Below are 17,037 nucleotides of genomic sequence, written 5' to 3' on the forward strand. Positions count from 1 at the left end.
CATTAGACCCAGATCCATTACTGTTTTGGGAGTATATTGTTCTGGTATAAATAAAAGAGCAGTATGAGATACAATGGAAAATTAATATATAAATCTTAAGCTCTAGATTACAAAACCATTTATGAACATCTTGGTTGGTTCCAAATACAAACAAAATTTCCAAACAGAAAAAAAAAACTGTCTTTGGTTGTTACAAAAAATATTAAAAGTCATCTAGGTGCACTTTAAGAACTATGCAAATAGTTACCTATCTTGTTTAATCTTGGGAATAAACTAGGGAGAGACGCAGCTTGAGAAGCAAGAAATGTTGTTGGTGAGTAACTGCACTTGCATTTGAGTTGAGGTAGATATGAAGTTTAAGATATTTCAAGCATGATTTGGAACGGAAACCCTGACATTGCAATGTGATATTCCAAAGTGCACAACAACCCTAAACCTAATGCTACAAGATGTGAGTTACACTGCATTCATTTACAGCTTAGTCGCTCTTAGAACTTGCATAAGAAGATTATACTTTTCAACTGCCTTCTAAAGAGCAATACATGCTTTAAAAAATTTACCTTACTAAAATACTTGCATGCAGTTCATGAAAATATTTGGCAATGTGACACTTTAAACAGCAGAACATTTCCCTAAATTTCATAAGAGTCATTTCTACTAACCTTCTGATAGAAATACAAAACAAGGAGAGAAACAACAAGAAAAAATTAAAACATTTGAGGCAGATGGAGGAAGAGGAAAGCTATCAAGATTTGAAGGAAAAAATACACAGACTTAAAACAAAGGGTCAATTAATGTAAAGTAAAACACATATCACAATATAAAAACACAGACATTTGAATATAACTAAAAAAAAATGTAAGAAAATGTTACTCATGATGAAAGGACAGGAAGATGCCATATGCCTCTATACCAAAGCTACTGTAGAGGAAAGTGGTGTTACCCCCTGACAGTAATGCCATTACAAAGGTCTTCAGGACAAGCCTTGAGATCTTCTGCTTACAGCTTTCTCTATCAAGCACCAGCATAAAAGACCTCAGTGGATGAGTAAGTAGATCCTTCACATTACATGGCATATTTCTGAATTGTCTTTGACAAAAGACAAATAAAGAGAGGGCCTTAAATATTTGTACAAACAGTAATTATCACATTATTTCACAGACAGACAGGACAAGGCCTGTAAGAAAACCTGCGAGAGATTCTACAGAAGCAATAGACAATGTCCTAAAACTATGTATTAGCCTACAATTAATTATTTCAAGTAGCTCAAACACAAGTATGTTTAAAAGTGGTTGGCAGATGTCAGTCAACTGTCAGGCCTTCTAAGTACATACATGATACCAATACCATAGATGTGTAAGAGACTCAAATTTCTTTATGTGCGTTTAAAATGCTCTCAAGGCTCCTGAGGCTTGAGATGCACTGCACACACTCAGAAAAAAATTAACCAAAAAGGAAATTTCTAATAACTGGGATAACAATAGATTATAGAAATATTCACGCTAATATCATCCATCATGTCAGATGCCTCTCATAGTTACTGTAGAACATAGACCTATAAAATAAGAGCCTTTAATATTGGATGTTCAAGAATATAAATTCCACACATTGCATGCACATACGGTATAACTTAATCACTATGTGCACAGACCCTCTTCCAAGAAACAGTCTCTTCGGCAGAAATGTATGACGAGGAAATCCCATAAAAGGAGTTTAGAAACAACCAAAACACAAAACTGTGCCCACAACATAGCTCCCACCTAAGGAAGGTGGGACAAAGTGATGTATTATGTGACTAGGGGAGTCAGAGTGGAACAAAGTGAACAATACAATTCCTGTTGAGCAGAAAAGGACGGATTCACATCAGTTAAATGTTCTTGGTGATCATACAGAATTAAATAATTCTTCAGTTTTTGATAAGGAGCCAGCTTAATAGACAAAGAAAGCAGTAACCAGAATGTTAAACCCATACTTTATCTTTTGCAGAAAAATAAAGCTCAAGCTACGTTTTCAGGCAACCAACGCCTAAGAACTGCTGCTCTTTCCTTTATAGTTAAAAAGTACATAGGGTAACAGCAAAATACAATAAAACACTGAAATTAACTCAATCATTATTATTTCAGTACATTAAATTCTCTTGCACAAAAATAATACAAACCTGAAGTAAATATTCCTTACACTTGAGTAAAATACTTATACTAGACCACACACATTACATCATATCACACATTCCACAATGAAGATCACAGCAAGCTGCTATAGTCATAGTTTAGTAAACAGAGACACTATATAATTTCAGGCTTATTGCTCCTCCCAAACTGTAGCTTTTTTTTTAGTGAATTAAATACTGACTTTCTAACAATCTCATAAATGTCATGGAAGGAATCAAAACATTCTACAAAGAGTACATACAATAGTAAGCCTTCATTTGCGACCTTCAACTTATAGCGACAGCAGTAACGGATTAAGACTAGACTTTAAGTTTACAATTGCTCAGTTTGCACAATTCATAAGGAATGAAATCAACATCATTGACACTTAGGCCAACATTTTACCACACACTTGTTAATTCTATGCCAGTCAGAAATATATTTCTAATAAAATTTTGTGTCATATATAGAATGTACAGAGCATGAAAAATACACAATTACAGTATTGTATAACTTACATATTAGTACGCTGATATCCTGAAGTAATGGGACCAACTTCCAAGCTCTGACAGCTGTCAATGCTGTAGCCAGTTATGGAATCAGGGCTTTGCAGAGACGCAGCATATAGTGGGTTTATTGGTGTGTTTGCATCCAGCTGGGTGCTGTTATAAACGCTGTTATTCTGCAAGGTTGATGCACAAAAAGGATATCTCTTAGCCTTAGCACTGGATTGCATTAAAAGTGAGAACTAAGTTCTGAGTATGTGAGCTTTTACGACAAGTTACCTGGTAAATGTAATCTGAGTCAGTTTTTAAAGACGAGAAACTTTGTTGATGTGGTAAAGAAACTGTATCATCCTCCATATGATCATCAACTTGGGCTTTATATGAAAACATAATGCTCGGTTGAGAAACACTGAAATCAATGTGAGAAAAATTAGTAACATTAGTGTTTTGCTTTGCAGAGGTAAAAAACTCCAACAAGAGAAACTTACCCAAAAAATTCACTCAAGAATGCATAATAGACCAGAGGTGTCAATAAAGTGAAATATGCATAGGTTGTAACATCAACAATGCAAAGGCCGGTGTATAATTCGTATAATAACAATCCAGAACCTAAGGATTGTACAGCATTCAATGTGAACAATAGTAATATATATGTGTAAAAAGAACGTTTAGCTGTAAGAATAAAAAAATAAATCAGGATCATCATTGAACTACTGAGGACTGCAACTGTTGTGGTGTGTGGTACACAGATTACGTACTGGGCAAAGCTAATCGGTCTCGGAGTCTGGTCCAAGGCAAAACAAGGATGCAAAGATAAATCTGTTTTAAACAGAAGAAAGAGAGAGAATTACATGAAACAATAACTCAACACTTAAAAACACAAAACAAAGCTTCAACTTACAACTGCAAACACAATTGAGCTGGCAAACCAAAACAGCATTCCTCCATGGCCAAAAAGATTGTAATCTTTAGAATCAACATGAAAATGTTCATCTGGTGACATCATTTCGAGAACAGCCTGGGATATAGAAAATCCAAGCGAAATGAGAGATGTAACGAGGAGGACATGCCGAATGCTACTCCTGCTGTCAAGATGACCTGCAATGTTAATGATAATAAAGAAAACATAATGGATACTTTTCAAAGGAAGCACCAACAAGGAAAAAGATAGTAAAATATACCAACCAAAGGCTAAGCCAAATACCACAACACTCATTTCAGTGGCAAGGAGAAAAAATCGAACAGAGATCCAGAGAATCTTGTCAGCAAATTCTCCACTAACAGTAGCAGCATTAACAGTCATCGAAACACAGCATCTTACAACACTTATAATTATGTTTGCAATGACCTAGAAAATGGACAAACAAAGCACAACAATACAGGTGATCAGTACACATACCTCAAAGCCCCTTTAATCTTTTAGACAAATACTTACAAGGCCATAGAAAGTTAAAAAAATGGGACTGGACGTGGCTCGTAGTTTCAGAATGGCTCTATTGAAACGAAGACCGAGAAACACAAGGAAGAGGATATTGGGTATCAATATTGCAAGATCCCAAATACGAACTCTGGCATGAAACATAAGACAGTTAGTACATAAGGTTTAGGTAAAGACAAAGAGTGTCAAGTAGTCCTATATGAGCCTTACCTCGAACTGGATATTTCCTCATAAAGAATACGTTTACAGAATGGATCAAGATTGCTCGTTTCCCGAATGGAAACGGATTGCGACTGGCTCTCAGCCATCTTCACTCCAGATCAGCCTGCAACATTGCCATAGGAAAAATATATCAAAGAAATAAAGAAACCAAGAATCAAGGAAAAAGAAAGATGAGAAACAGAACTTATGTTATTGTTTTAGTTGGTTAACATGAATTAGCATATTGGAGTTTCACTCTTTTGACAAGCAGTGTGTTCAGCTTCCATGACTAAGTCAAATGAGAGGCATTATGAGTACAAATGCTAGAGACCATACTAATAAACAGGAGGTCGCACAATACAAAGAGTCATGTTTAGTAAAAGAAAGAAAGTGACTGCACCTAAAACGTCGTCTGCTTCTTAATTCTGTCCGAGGATAACGTTACTGTACCTTTGAAAGAGTGAAATTTCTAAATACGACACTGCAAATATCATAAAGCAGCGACCATTTCATTGTTGTGAACTCTTCAAATTGTAAATCCAGGGTCCATCTGTCAGATACCAGGGAAAAAAAGGCAAAAGACAACGAACGAAAAATATACAATGGCTAGCTTTCGAACGGCCACCCAGATCCTTGGCCTTCCCCCTCCTTCCGCCCCCTCCACCCCTGCCACCCTTTCGGGACTAATTTCTCCCTTCATGAAATGATTCAAGTGTTTACACAGGTCGAAGACGTTCTCTCAACAACTTCTCTTCTTCCACAGTACCCTTTCACTCACGTCAACATTTACTATCGGCAAAGAGAGATATTTTTCTGGTCTCGCTCCAAAGTCCAAACAAAAGAAGAAGAAGGAAAATTACGTGCCTGGCAGCTGTCAGTTTCAAAGGCTTCGCAGTTCTGCTAGTACGCCATTTTGGATGGGCTGTTAATGGACTTGTTCGAGTCTATATTTTTATAGCAGCTTGTACGTTTGCAGCTGATTTAGTGATGTTTTGAGTGTATCAATAGGCCGTAGCCTTTGTTCAACCCGTGGTTTTGCTCAGGTGATTCTCGGCGGTACCGCTCGGCGATTTTGCAGTGTGCTGGGTCGGGTCGAGTTCCTGGCGGCTGGCGAGACCTTGTCCTGGTCCTGGTTCGAAGGGACTTTTTAAACTTGCCAAATGGATACCTTACGTTCAATGAGGCCCTCCGCACACGCCTTGGCCCTTTTAATAGTGCTGGGATGCTTCCTGAAACTAAGTGCTGCAGGTGAGTCAACAAATGACTAATGAATGGTGCTCATGTCAAAGTCCTGTGAGACCCCTTCGGGTACAGTGTAAAAATAGTTTCTAAGGGATCTTCCGATCAAGTGGCAACATTTTTTCCTCTTGCTAATTATTTAAATTGCGATTTTCCGAACTCGTTGTACGAGAAAATGGTGCGCGTCAATCTCTTGGCCTAGTAGCATGACACTCCCAGCAAATCAATAAATTCAATTGGCCATTAGTAAGACAACCTAACCCTGGTGTTCAGAACCTGTCAGTGGGTTGCTTGGAGGACCTTCTTCGTCTGTCCTGTTTGATGAGATGCTGGATCTTTGGCTTTTCGAGAAAGTTCATGTCTCATTACTTAGATGTTTACTGTGATCAGTGTTGCATTTTTATGTGCTGCCTTGCCTTGAGCTTCCAATTTGGTGTTGCCTAGTTATTGAGTGATCTGTGGCTTATGTGTTCCTGTGCCATCTGTACATTTTTCAGCCTTTAATTGTTTTTTTCCCCTTTTCTTGATCACATTTGGACCTGAAGTTTTTGCCGTCACAAAGAATGGTCTCTGTCGTGTTTTGGTTTGGTTAGCATGTCAACAGATTCATTCTTTAGATTCAATTCATTTCTTTTCCTAGACCTCTTGTTAATTTTTATTTCAAGTTTGGTTTGCTTTCTTTTAAGAGACGACACATTCAGTTGGTCCAAGTTCCTTTGGACCTTGAAAGGGTATGTGTTCCATTCATCCCCCTGTGCAGCATCCACCCTGTCTGGCGCAGGTGGATTTTTGCTCAGCTGTCTGGTGACTGTAGGCGTTGTGCTTCCTTGTTGCTTTTTACTTTGGTTTAGCGGCCGTGTACATGTGTTGATAAGGACCTCACTGTTGCTGTTTGTGGTGGTGGTGGAGAGGGGGGGGGGGTGTCTGTGCGCCCGACTGGCTGTCTGAAAGTCCCTCCCAAGTTCGGCATTGCCTTCCTTTGAGCACCCCGTCTGGGCCGTTCCGTCTCTCTCGCTCCGCACGGCACACCCACGAGTGCGACAGGGACGGAGACGGGCCGTGGTAGGCCGTGGGGCTCGGGGCTGCAGCCGCTGCAGCACCCCCCCCCCCCCCCCCGTGGTTCAGCCCGTCTCAGCAGGTACTCCCCACCCCGCCCCGCCTTGGGCTTATCTCGGAAGCCTTTGCCTTATCGCCGCCGAGTGTTTGTCTGTCTGCCTGTCCCGTTTTCGGAGGCGGCCTCCCTGCCTCCCTCCCCCTCCCTCTCTCGCACTCGCGGGGCGTGCCGTGGGGTCGTGAGGGAGTGAGGGAGACAGCGCTGTCTGGAATCGAGCTGCATCGGCCCCCGTGCTGCACCTAGCTGCACCCCACGGGGCCCCTCACTCGCAGCCCGGGGTGTCAGCGCTTCGTCGCTCTGTCTCTCTCGCACCCCACGGGACGCCCCGCGAGTGCGAGAGAGACGGAGCGACGACATGTGGAATCAGCCGGCCGGTTAACACGTGCATCACGGCGCCGTGCCTGGCGGCCTGGCGCTTGGTGTTCGGCCGTCCGAATGTGGGTCAGGCCGTCCCGTCCCGTCCCGTCCGGGGTTCTGCGCTGCGCCGCGCTGCGCCGGGGGAGAGGAGAGTGGAGTGGAGGCCTCCCGGGGCGCTACCCTCTACCCTCTCTCTGCCCGGGCCGCGCCGCACAGTGGGCCAGAAGACCGGTGGAGGCGGCCAAAACCCCGGGCGCGTTTTGAACTCCGGAGTCGCTAAAAAGGACTCGAACCGAACGTGTGACCCCACCAATGGGTTGCTCTCCGAACGAGGAATCTATTGGTGGGGTCACACGTTCGGTTCGAGTCCCATTTAGCGACTCTGGAGCTCAAAACGCATTTAGAGTTTTGGCCGGCGGCGCCGGTCCTCTGGCCCACTGTGTCGTTTCGCCGGCCTACGGCCCCACGACGGCGGTCATCCTCCCTCGGCCGGGCAGGCCGGGCGCTTCACTAGCTTCTGCTTCGCCGGGCTTCGCCGGCTTGGCGGCGGCCCGTCTGAGCGCCCGATCCAGTTCTTGCCAGAATAGCATCGCCGGGGTGGGGTCAGTCTTGGGTCCCCGCCGCCCCCACCCCACCCCGCGGCTCCGCCGGGCTCCGCGTTCATGGCGCTACCTCGTGACGCGACGCGGGGCGACGCTGCGAAGCGCCGCGAAGGCCGGGACAGCCGGGGCGGGCCGGACTGGGAGGGGGTTGCATCCCTGCCATCCCTACTCCGCTCCCTCTCGTCCATGGACTATATATATTGATCGGACTGCATGGGTCGGGAGCGCAGCGCGCGGCGCGCACCGCGGGGCGGAGGGGTAGTGCCATTGGTACCGCCTGGGCTGGGGCGCCGCCCGGGGCACCGCCCGGGGCACCGCCATGGGGCCGTCGTGGCGGTCAGCTCCATCGCCCTGCCTCCCTCGCACTCATGGCGCGGTGCGAAGGGGTGCGAGAGAGACAGCGACGGTCGGGGTGCAGGCGGTGCAGGCGAGGTGTGAGGTGCGTGCCCCGAGTCCCACCCGTTCCACCCTCCCTCCGGCATGGCTCTGGGCATGGCGGGCCGCGCTGGCAGTGTGCTGGCGGTGGCTCGGTTATTGATTGCCCGGGCGTGTCGCGGCCCAGCCTGGCCGGCCCGTCGCTCTGTCTCTCTCGCACCCTTACGCAGAGCCCCATGAGTGCGAGAGAGACAGCGATGAAACGACTCTCGGAGTCAGTCTGCTGGCCCGGGGCCTGGCCGGCGCGGCGCGGCGAGGCTCACCGCCCGCGAACTAATTCCGAGAGTCGTCGCTGTGTCTCCCTCGCACCTACACGGGACCCCCTATGCGTGCGAGAGAGACAGAGCGACAGCCGGTGGGAGGTGCGTAGCGGCGAGCCCCTGCGGTACCCTGCGGGACTGGGTCGCCTGGCGCCCGCCCAGTCCCCAGCTGTGTGACGCGGCGGCCGACTCCTCGCCGCTGTCTCTCTCGCACCCCCGCGGCACGCGGCACGCCCCCTGCGTGCGACAGAGACGGCGAGACGGAACAGTCTTTCGCACTGAATCGGCTGACGCTGACGCACTCGTAGCGTCATCACTGAGACAAGCTGCGTGGCGGTGGGACGCCTGCGAGGTAGGCCACCGGCCGGCCTCCACTCACCCCTGTGGGGACGGTGGCCTACCTCGCCCCTGTCGTCTTCAGGGGGCGAGGCGGGCCACCCGCTTGGCGCCCGTGTGCTGCTGGCCGACCGTCTGAAGGCGGCTGAAGGGCGCACGGCAGGGGCGCGTGCGCGTGCACTGCCAGGACGGCCACGTGTCGCCACGTGTTGCCGCCGGGCAGTCGGGGGAAGTCCGGCCCGTCCGGCCGGGGGGCAGTCAAGTGCCCGATGGCCGGCTTAAAGGCGGAGCGCCAAGCCCAAGGCGCGGCGCGTGGCGCTGGGGGATTACTGCTAATTTGGTTGTTGCGCCGCTATCTGCCCCGCCCTCGGCGCGTGGAGCGGAGGCACAGTGGGCCAGAAGACCGGTGGCGGCGGACAAAACTCTAGACGCGTTTTGAGCTCGAGAGTCGCTACATGGGACTCGATCCTAACGTGTGACCCCACCAATGGATTGCTCTGCGAACGAGGAATCCATTGGTGGGGTCACACGTTCGTTTCGGGTCCTGTTTAGCGACTCTGGAGCTCAAAACGCGTCTAGAGTTTTGTCCGCCTCCACCGGCCTTCTGGCCCACTGTGGGTGGGTGACCCAGAGGCGCTGAGCAGTCGCGGCCAGGCCCGGCCAGGCCTGGAGGGGATGCTCTTTGGATGGTTCTATTCGAGCGCGTCCGAGTAGACTGCGGTGTCTCTGAGACCGCTCTCCGCTGTGTTTGCCGTGGAGAGTGCATCGGCCACACTGCACACACTTACACTGCACGCCCGGCCATCTTCCGAGCAAACACGGCACCCTTTCCAGAGGGTCCCTAGGGACTCCGATGGGCTGGAGGGAAAGGCCCCTGGGTCTGGATCGTCGTCCAATCACACAAAGAGCCGCTTGGAGCGGCTAGGCCGGCGAGGTTGGCGCCTTGCTCGGCGTCGCGGCCAGGGAGCCAGTGGCGTAGGCAAGGGGCATGCTGCACTCCAGCTGGCTGCAGCTACGCCACCGTCCTTGACGATTCCCGATTGGGTGGTGCGAACCGGTAGAAACCAACGACGCGACAAGATTCCTCTAACGAGCGGCGCGCCGCTGCCCCTCTCTCTGTCTCTCTCGCTCGCTCGTGGGGCGTTCCGCAGGAGTGCGAGAAAGAAAGAGACACCGCGTTGTGCGGAATCGGTCTCTGTCTGGCTCAGTGTCACGGTCGTGACGATGTCCCAGCCACCGCCTGCGGCCTGAGGCAGCCAACGGTTGCGAAAGCTGATGCTTGTGTTGACTCGTGTCACCGGCCGTACCGGCTGCGCCATGGCAGCGCCGCCTGCGCGCAAGGCTGCCGGAAGCGCTCTTGCCCCGCGTCTTGCCCCTTCTCTCTCGCCCCCTACGGCCCTACGGGACGCCCCATGAGTGCGAGAGAGACGGAGACGGTCGGCAGGCTCGGCGACTCCGCGCTCCCACGTCACTTGAGCCCCAATTCAGCGCTTTCTATCGGCAACGCTGCCACTTGCGGCCACTGTACCCCATCCCATCCTTTAGCACAGCCTTCCTGCCGGCCCTGCCACTGACAGCCAGCCTTCGGGCCCTTCAGCCTTGTTGGCGGGGTCAATGAGATTGATTTGCCGCCCCAGTCTTCCCCAGTCTCTATTCCATCACATGTCTCAACTACCAGCCTGTGCTGACAACTGTCTGTAGACTGTCTGTGTGGCTCTGAAAGCCTGAAACGCGCGCCATTGACTCGTTCTGTCCCATGCAGGCCAGGAAGGGGACGGCCGGGACGGTCAGCCCGGCCAGCAGGTTGTCTATGAAGGAAACCAAATTGTTGTGGAGGGGGACCCGTTAACGATCACGTGCCACCTGACTGCCTTTGACCCGGTCAAGTGGCAACGGGACGAGCAGACCATCGTCCCCGACTCCCTGAATCAGTACGCGATGCAAGAGGAGAAGGTCAATGGCAAAATCGTTGCCAAGTTGTCGGTCCCACAAGCCCAACACTCCCATAGCGGCAGCTATCGCTGCACCTCGTTTTACAATCTGAGCCATCATGTATACGTGTTGAGCGGTAAGGCGGTTGACTAGTTAATCCCCGAGTGGTGTTGCTTATGACTCCTCCGGATCACCGCTCCGCTCACCGGTTGACACCACTAACTGGCTTGGTTGTGTATAATTCGTTTTAAAGAAACTCCGCACTTAGGCCTAAAAAAAAGATGTGTTTTTCTGGTTTGAAAAAGTAATTCGGAAGAAGTAGAAGTAGCAAATTTAATGGAGCTTCCTGGTATCGTTCAGCAAGCCAGTTTAGCCATGTGGGTTTGTTTGGACCACCTTCCAAAAAATGCTCATTTATCCCAATCAATTTTCTCAATTTTGGGAAGATGGATTAAATTATCCCACCTGATACCAATTGGCCTGTTTTGCAGTACTCATTGCTTCTTTGTACTTAATATTTGAGCCTAATGTTTATGCTTGTTAATTTGTGTTATTGCTTTCTTTTTGTGCAATTTGTATATTTCTGAAGTGGTTTTGTTTGCCCCTCTCCCAGTTGTACAGTCCCAATTTAGATAGGCTATGTCAGAACCCTGAACAACGTAAATTAGGGCTCTGATAACTCCTGTATCCTTTTTGCTCTGTGTATAAAAAATTATTTACCTGGTTTTCTTCTTTCTTTTTTTGCAGCAAACTCAGTAGTGGCTAATACTGACCATGAAAATTATAAGACTATGGAATATAATAAACAACTGGTCCTTCAGTGTAATGTCTCCAATGCGGAGTCTGCCAACCAGTTTGTTATGACATGGTAAGTTTCCTGTTAAAATTTTAAAAAAATGTACTTTTGTCATTTTGCTTTAGCAACCTTAAGGGCTACATGTGTTTATACTTTGCGTTATAGGCTGAAGGAAGGCAAGCCAGTTGTCCCAGATGATAAAATAAAGATCATTGAATCTGAGAACAAACTAGTAATTTCAAAGGCTTCTGAAGAGCACTATGGAAACTACACCTGTCAAGCTGTCAACAAGAAGACCAATGCCACTGAGAATGTCATGAAGAAGTCCATTCATGTGATAAGTACGCATAATTTTTCTAGATGAAAAAAAAAATTCCCACTTTTAGAGGGCCGATTTTGACTGACTTCTGTCTGATTGCAGTGGGGCCCGTGATTACGATGCCTTCGGACACACCTGTCGTTGAGGGCGAGCGCTTGAGGCTCCACTGCAGCGTCAAGGGCTACCCCACACCTCTTGTTGACTGGAGTGTTGGTGAGTATCCCTTTTTATAGGTCTCTTTTGTCTTAGTAAGGTTGTCCCAAATCTAATTTTCTGTTCCTTTTTTGAAGATGGAAAGGTGGTGAACATATCAGATAGCCGTATCAAGTTTGAAGATGACAGGGATGTCCGCAAGGCCTACCTCTTGATTGAGAATGTTCAAATGAGTGACAGGCACAGCTACAAATGCAAAGCATCGAACATCGCTAATCAAGACAACACAGGCGCTGAGGCTGCAACCTTTGTCCGAGTGAAAGGTAATTATTTACTGGTGAATGGTCTGAAATGAATGCTGGTTTCTTTGACAGGATGATAATTATATTTGTTCCTTATTTTCCAATGTACAGATAAGCTCGCTGCCCTTTGGCCTTTCTTGGGAATCTGTGCTGAAGTTGCCATTCTCTGCACCATCATCCTCATCTATGAAAAGAAGCGTAACAAGGCGGAGCTGGATGAGAGCGACACTGACCAGAGCCCCGAGCAGTAAGTATCTTCTTCAGTTTTCACTTTTCTAATCCTTCAAAGGATCAAGCAGAATCAAACCCCTTTCAAATGTCCCTCATCTTTTATTTTGGGCACAAATATGGTGGTCCCGAAAAAGATGAAAGCATTCTGGAAGTTATCATCCCATTGAAGCCAGAAACTAAGAACCTTACCCAGAGGCCCAAATCAAAGAGCGAGTCTCGACTCCCATCCAAACAGGTGCCACCCTCCCTTGTCAGATCTAGGAAAGCATTTGCTCCTAAGACATCCCTTACTGTCAGGTACCTTGTCCACCTGTGAGCCGTGCAAGCACCTTAGTTCACTTTAAAGCCAGTGAAAACCTAACATTTCCCCTGTTTGTGGCAACAGTGTTGGGATCCAGGCAATACCATCAATTTCAAGTCTGGGTCTTCAAACAGACTCTTGGCCCTTGGCTAGTTCTCGACCTTGCTCCTGCTCCCAACCAACTCCCATTTCTTCCATGTTTAACGAGTGAGCCTTTGTTGTGCTGTATTGTATGAAGTGCATGTTGCTGACTCCATGCTTTAATGTTAACAGGAAGAACACACCAGACCACGGCAAGGACGTGAGGCAAAGGAAGTAAATGAAGCCCGTGATTCACAGCAGTTGAAGAGCTGTCCAAGAATTTTAAAATGCCGGAGGAGAAACGAACATATGAAGTTAGACATTTATTTTACCAGGATGATTTTAAATCCCAACAGTAGACAGACAGAGGATGTGGAGCATGACGTTTTTTGTGATGTGTTGCTGTCTATTGTTCATGAAAAGGTTACCTAGTGCATTACATAGTGGTACTTCACAATATTCAAGGATGTTGTAAAATGTGAGGGACTTGGTTAGCCTTTTCAGTGGAGGTATAGCTTTGACTCAGTTGGTTCTAAGAAGTTATATTTTTTCAATGGTCACCATCAAAAGTTATTCATTTGTTGTTAATGCCATTTAACAAATGAACATTTTCATTTGCACAGGGATAATTGTATTATTGATCTTGACTGTAATACTGATACACATAATATCGCAAATTGTGTGGAGTACAATTTGTGAGCACATAGAAGTCTAGTACTTAGTAATTTTGCCTCATGCTACAACAACTAAAGCTGATTTCGTGATTTGTGTTACAATGAAACCATTAGTGGGAACAGGTTGTTTATTCTGTAACCATTCAGGGTCCCATTTTGCATTGGTTTCAACATCTTTTTTTAAACTGTTTTTCCAAACCTAAGTTCATACAGAGTTTTATTTATCGTTGTCATGCAGGCAGTGTCAATAATTAGTGTAGATAAGACCTTGCTTTTGTGATTTATTTTTTAATTAAAAACATGTTTGTATGTGATTTTACATTTGTTTCAGAATAGTGTATGGCTATTAAAGTTAAGCACTTTATTGTTATTCATGTTTCATACTTTTAAAGCATCCTATTTTGTTTGGCAAATTAACATTACTCATTAAAAGAAATTAAGAACATACGTAGCATTGCGTTTGCTAGCTGTTCAATCACTTCTCTTTTTTTCTTCTTTTTTTTCAGAGAGTATATATCTTATTGTAGTGTCACATCTAGTTGGAGTTATGAACATACTGTAAATAGACTATATTACTTGTATATAACTGTGAACCCTAATTCCTTCTCCTCTGTTCCTTCTTTCAACATTTCCACTTGATCTAGTGTGTTAAAGCATAGCACACAGACCTGTATCAGGTTGGTCTTGCTGGTGTGTTTGCGAGTTGTAGTCAAATAGTGATAAATTTTATCTGATTTCATCATCTTATTTATATGAACTAGTGGTATCTTGTTATGGGATTGGACTCTCATTGTTAAAATTTAGCTCTGAAGGTAATTTTCAGGAGCTATTTGTTGCATCTTTTGACTACGTTTTATCGGGTTCTCGTGCTTCCTTTTTCACCTAACATTATTTTCAGTGTCTTTACTGTGGAGTTAAAGTTTGGTCATTCTAAAAAGTAAAATATGTATTCTCCATAATAGCTAATAAAAATCATGTTCACCTTCTTTCACAATTTTGTTCAGTTTAGTCCTGAAGCTCTGTAGTGTACTTAATATGCATTTGCGCAGGTTCTTGAGATGCTTTTTTTAGGCTTAAGGTTTAATGTGAGAGTACTCGACACTGCTGAATGCAGCTACTTTAGCATTGATTACCACATTGATGGAGAGAACAAGCAGTTGAATGTTTGATATGAACAGTTGTCCTTTAATTGTATGAGAATCATTGATGCGCATTTGGTTTTCATAGCAGTAATTTATCAACTGCACTTTCTTAATATCTTTTGACATTCATCTGATATTGTTATATTTTTTACTATTTAAAATTTTACCTAAGTACTCAGCACTTGCCTTCATCAAATTGCTTGCAGGAATACCTAATACATTTTCCCCAACAGTGGTGGTTGGATACTGTGCTATTTTGGACTGTGTGTGGTGTTCTGGCATAGATTTTTTTTTGCTGAATCTTTCTGTGGGAAGCTAGTCTTTAGTTTCTAGTTGACAGTATCAATTTGTACATTCGTTTTTACACTCTCCACAAATTAATACCTTAAATAAAGACGCAATTTTTTTCATGTATGCATAGTTTTGACAGAAACCATTCTTTGTACACAACTCAATTATTTTAATTAGGAAGCGAATTTCTTTTACTCTCTAATATTATTGGCTTGTGATGTCTTACAATTCTGATTAGGTTCAACCCAGTTTTAATGGAATGCAAACATCCTAATTTTTACTTTACTGGTGTGGTAAGGAGCGTGTTGGAACTTGAACGATTTTTACTACAAGTGATGTAATCTTGAGCTTTGTTGACTCCATCAATCCCATACGCTCCTAAATTGTGACGGAATGGTTTGACTTAAAACAACACGGTTCAATTGCAAGTATAAGTCAAAGAATTGGGGATTGATGATGTTCATGTACAATGATTGTACAATGAAGCTTTGAGATCAGGAAATAGATTTTATTCTGATCAATTCAGCTCTTTTAACAGTCAAAATTATAATCTAGAAGCTCTCAAATCGAGTTTTTGTGATCCATACAAGAATTCTTGATACATATGTGTAATTCTTGTGTAACATTTCATGAGGTAGTTCCTGATCTCCTATATTACACTGCCTCTGTGATCATCAAAATTTATGTTGAATCATTGAATTGTGTTGTTAAAGTTCTGGGTGACTGAAATTTTAGCCTAGTTTAAGACAATGGCCAAGAGCTTTCCCTGCTCTTCTCTGTTGAATGTAACATACTTGGGTTCCTTGAATTATGAAAACTAGTAAGGTGTTTGTAATTCAAGGAATGGCAGCAGTTATTCACTCTGTTAATGGTTCAATAAAGTGTTACAAAGTAATTTGAGTCACTATTTTAATCTAATCAACATCTTGCATGATATTTGTCAAGGCCGACACACAAATTATGCACACACACACACCCCCTCCCCCACATAAAAAACAAGTTTTTCTTTTCCTTAAATTGTCTTATTTTGTGGGATATTATTTCTTTGAACAGTTGTAGCAGTTGCCCCCACACTCCTCCTCAATTTCAATAACCTTATTACCTTTAAGAGCTTTACGGTCCACTTTTTCTTTATCATTCGCCTTTGCCAAACTACCCCAAATTCTCAGTGTGTCGTTGATTATCTGTAGGCCCACCTTGGTTTTCACGGGGCAGATAAACTCACATTCACAAAGGTCATTAATTCGCTTTCTTTTTCGGAGTTCAGAACTTGACGGTTGACAACTGGAAAAAAAATCAAAAATAAAGAGTAGGCAAATCCAAAGACAACATGGGACAGGGGAGGAGGAATCTAGAATGAACTCAAGAAGCGCCCAGTGTGCGTTGTGCAGTCAAAATTATGAGCAGTAGTTGTTCACATATTGCCGCTCAAAATAAAAATTCTTTTATGTTCGCAATTATTCTATAGTAACTCACCCAGGAAGCTGTTGTTGTTCAGGTTTATATCCTTCAACGACATTCTTAAGAAAAATAACAGGTGTTGAAATCTTATTTGATTTAATCTTTTCGGGCAAAGGGTAAATATTGGAAGGACTGACATCACCATGTTTTAGAGCCAGCAGTCTAACAAACCTGCAATCAAATGGTAATCAACAATTCATAACACAACTTACAAATACAATTTTTAAAAAAGGAAAGAATAGGTAACTTCTACATACTCAGGAGAAATTGTTGGCACAGCGTCAATTGATAATGTACCGTCTGCATTCAAGAGGTTTGGTTGGAAGTGAGCGGAACATAAAATATTTCGAGATCTGCTCTTCTCCATAGACCCATTATGTTGAATGACAAACTGTTGCCATTTCGACCAAGCTGGATAATCACTCCTTGGAAATCTGGAAATAAAATAACAGGTGATAAGAGAAAATACTTCCCCTCCAGGTTTTGGAGAGAAGCAAGCAAAACTGACTTACGAATGAGGTCTCACTATGTTCCCACCAATTTTTTCCAAACCATAATGGTGATGGGGACAAGCCCGAAGCACACATTTACGGCGAACCATTTGGGACTTTATGAAACCAAACCAAATATAATCACCCAAACCCCAAACAGCAGAAGTCGAAGTCACAACAGCAGAAGCAGCCACCTGCGTTTCGTTTCGCGCGTTTTTCCGGAAA

General features: G+C 45.0%; 3 protein-coding genes across 4 annotated transcripts; 1 reads left to right on the forward strand and 2 right to left on the reverse strand.

Moving 5' to 3' along the window:
* Positions 1 to 69: 69 nt before the first annotated feature.
* On the reverse strand, positions 70 to 4,933 carry LOC117648531 (transmembrane protein adipocyte-associated 1 homolog). 2 transcript variants are annotated; one of them, XM_034391043.1, is made up of 9 exons: positions 4,746 to 4,933; positions 4,305 to 4,419; positions 4,092 to 4,224; positions 3,842 to 4,004; positions 3,558 to 3,754; positions 3,415 to 3,475; positions 3,145 to 3,328; positions 2,936 to 3,065; positions 70 to 2,832 (listed from the first exon to the last, which is right to left on the reverse strand). In XM_034391043.1, exons 2-9 carry the CDS (start codon positions 4,400 to 4,402, stop codon positions 2,665 to 2,667), a joined length of 1,134 nt encoding a protein of 377 aa, XP_034246934.1. In that variant the 5' UTR covers positions 4,403 to 4,419; positions 4,746 to 4,933; the 3' UTR covers positions 70 to 2,664. The 2 variants fall into 2 exon arrangements, with proteins under 2 accessions (XP_034246934.1, XP_034246936.1); XM_034391045.1 differs by lacking the exon at positions 4,746 to 4,933 and adding an exon at positions 4,501 to 4,652.
* A 171-nt stretch (positions 4,934 to 5,104) lies between these two features.
* Positions 5,105 to 15,755, forward strand: LOC117648533 (basigin). The gene is made up of 8 exons (XM_034391048.1): positions 5,105 to 5,259; positions 5,339 to 5,543; positions 11,318 to 11,438; positions 11,532 to 11,707; positions 11,788 to 11,898; positions 11,976 to 12,161; positions 12,252 to 12,387; positions 12,946 to 15,755. Exons 2-8 carry the CDS (start codon positions 5,456 to 5,458, stop codon positions 12,989 to 12,991), a joined length of 864 nt encoding a protein of 287 aa, XP_034246939.1. The 5' UTR covers positions 5,105 to 5,259; positions 5,339 to 5,455; the 3' UTR covers positions 12,992 to 15,755.
* Positions 15,753 to 17,027, reverse strand: LOC117648534. Its single transcript, XM_034391049.1, has 4 exons — positions 16,834 to 17,027; positions 16,579 to 16,755; positions 16,337 to 16,492; positions 15,753 to 16,144 (listed from the first exon to the last, which is right to left on the reverse strand). Exons 1-4 carry the CDS (start codon positions 16,920 to 16,922, stop codon positions 15,898 to 15,900), a joined length of 669 nt encoding a protein of 222 aa, XP_034246940.1. The 5' UTR covers positions 16,923 to 17,027; the 3' UTR covers positions 15,753 to 15,897.
* Positions 17,028 to 17,037: the final 10 nt, after the last annotated feature.

This window comes from Thrips palmi, unplaced genomic scaffold (assembly GCF_012932325.1).
Source record: "Thrips palmi isolate BJ-2018 unplaced genomic scaffold, TpBJ-2018v1 HiC_scaffold_3, whole genome shotgun sequence".
Classification (NCBI taxonomy): Eukaryota; Metazoa; Arthropoda; class Insecta; order Thysanoptera; family Thripidae; genus Thrips; species Thrips palmi.

What these genes read in the sequence shown, in the direction of transcription:
- LOC117648531 (XM_034391043.1), bottom strand. Translation starts at nt 4,402, where the DNA reads ATGGCTGAGAGCCAGTCGCAATCCGTTTCCATTCGGGAAACGAGCAAT. An exon ending in AGACCGATTAGCTTTGCCCA is followed by an intron (nt 3,329 to 3,414) that starts GTACGTAATCTG and finishes TTATTCTTACAG; the next exon opens with CTAAACGTTCTTTTTACACA. An exon ending in ACTCAGATTACATTTACCAG is followed by an intron (nt 2,833 to 2,935) that starts GTAACTTGTCGT and finishes TCAACCTTGCAG; the next exon opens with AATAACAGCGTTTATAACAG.
- LOC117648533 (XM_034391048.1), top strand. Translation starts at nt 5,456, where the DNA reads ATGGATACCTTACGTTCAATGAGGCCCTCCGCACACGCCTTGGCCCTT. An exon ending in CCTGAAACTAAGTGCTGCAG is followed by an intron (nt 5,544 to 11,317) that starts GTGAGTCAACAA and finishes CTTTTTTTGCAG; the next exon opens with CAAACTCAGTAGTGGCTAAT. An exon ending in AACCAGTTTGTTATGACATG is followed by an intron (nt 11,439 to 11,531) that starts GTAAGTTTCCTG and finishes TTTGCGTTATAG; the next exon opens with GCTGAAGGAAGGCAAGCCAG.
- LOC117648534 (XM_034391049.1), bottom strand. Translation starts at nt 16,922, where the DNA reads ATGGTTCGCCGTAAATGTGTGCTTCGGGCTTGTCCCCATCACCATTAT. An exon ending in AACATAGTGAGACCTCATTC is followed by an intron (nt 16,756 to 16,833) that starts GTAAGTCAGTTT and finishes TTTTATTTCCAG; the next exon opens with ATTTCCAAGGAGTGATTATC. An exon ending in GTGCCAACAATTTCTCCTGA is followed by an intron (nt 16,493 to 16,578) that starts GTATGTAGAAGT and finishes ATTTGATTGCAG; the next exon opens with GTTTGTTAGACTGCTGGCTC.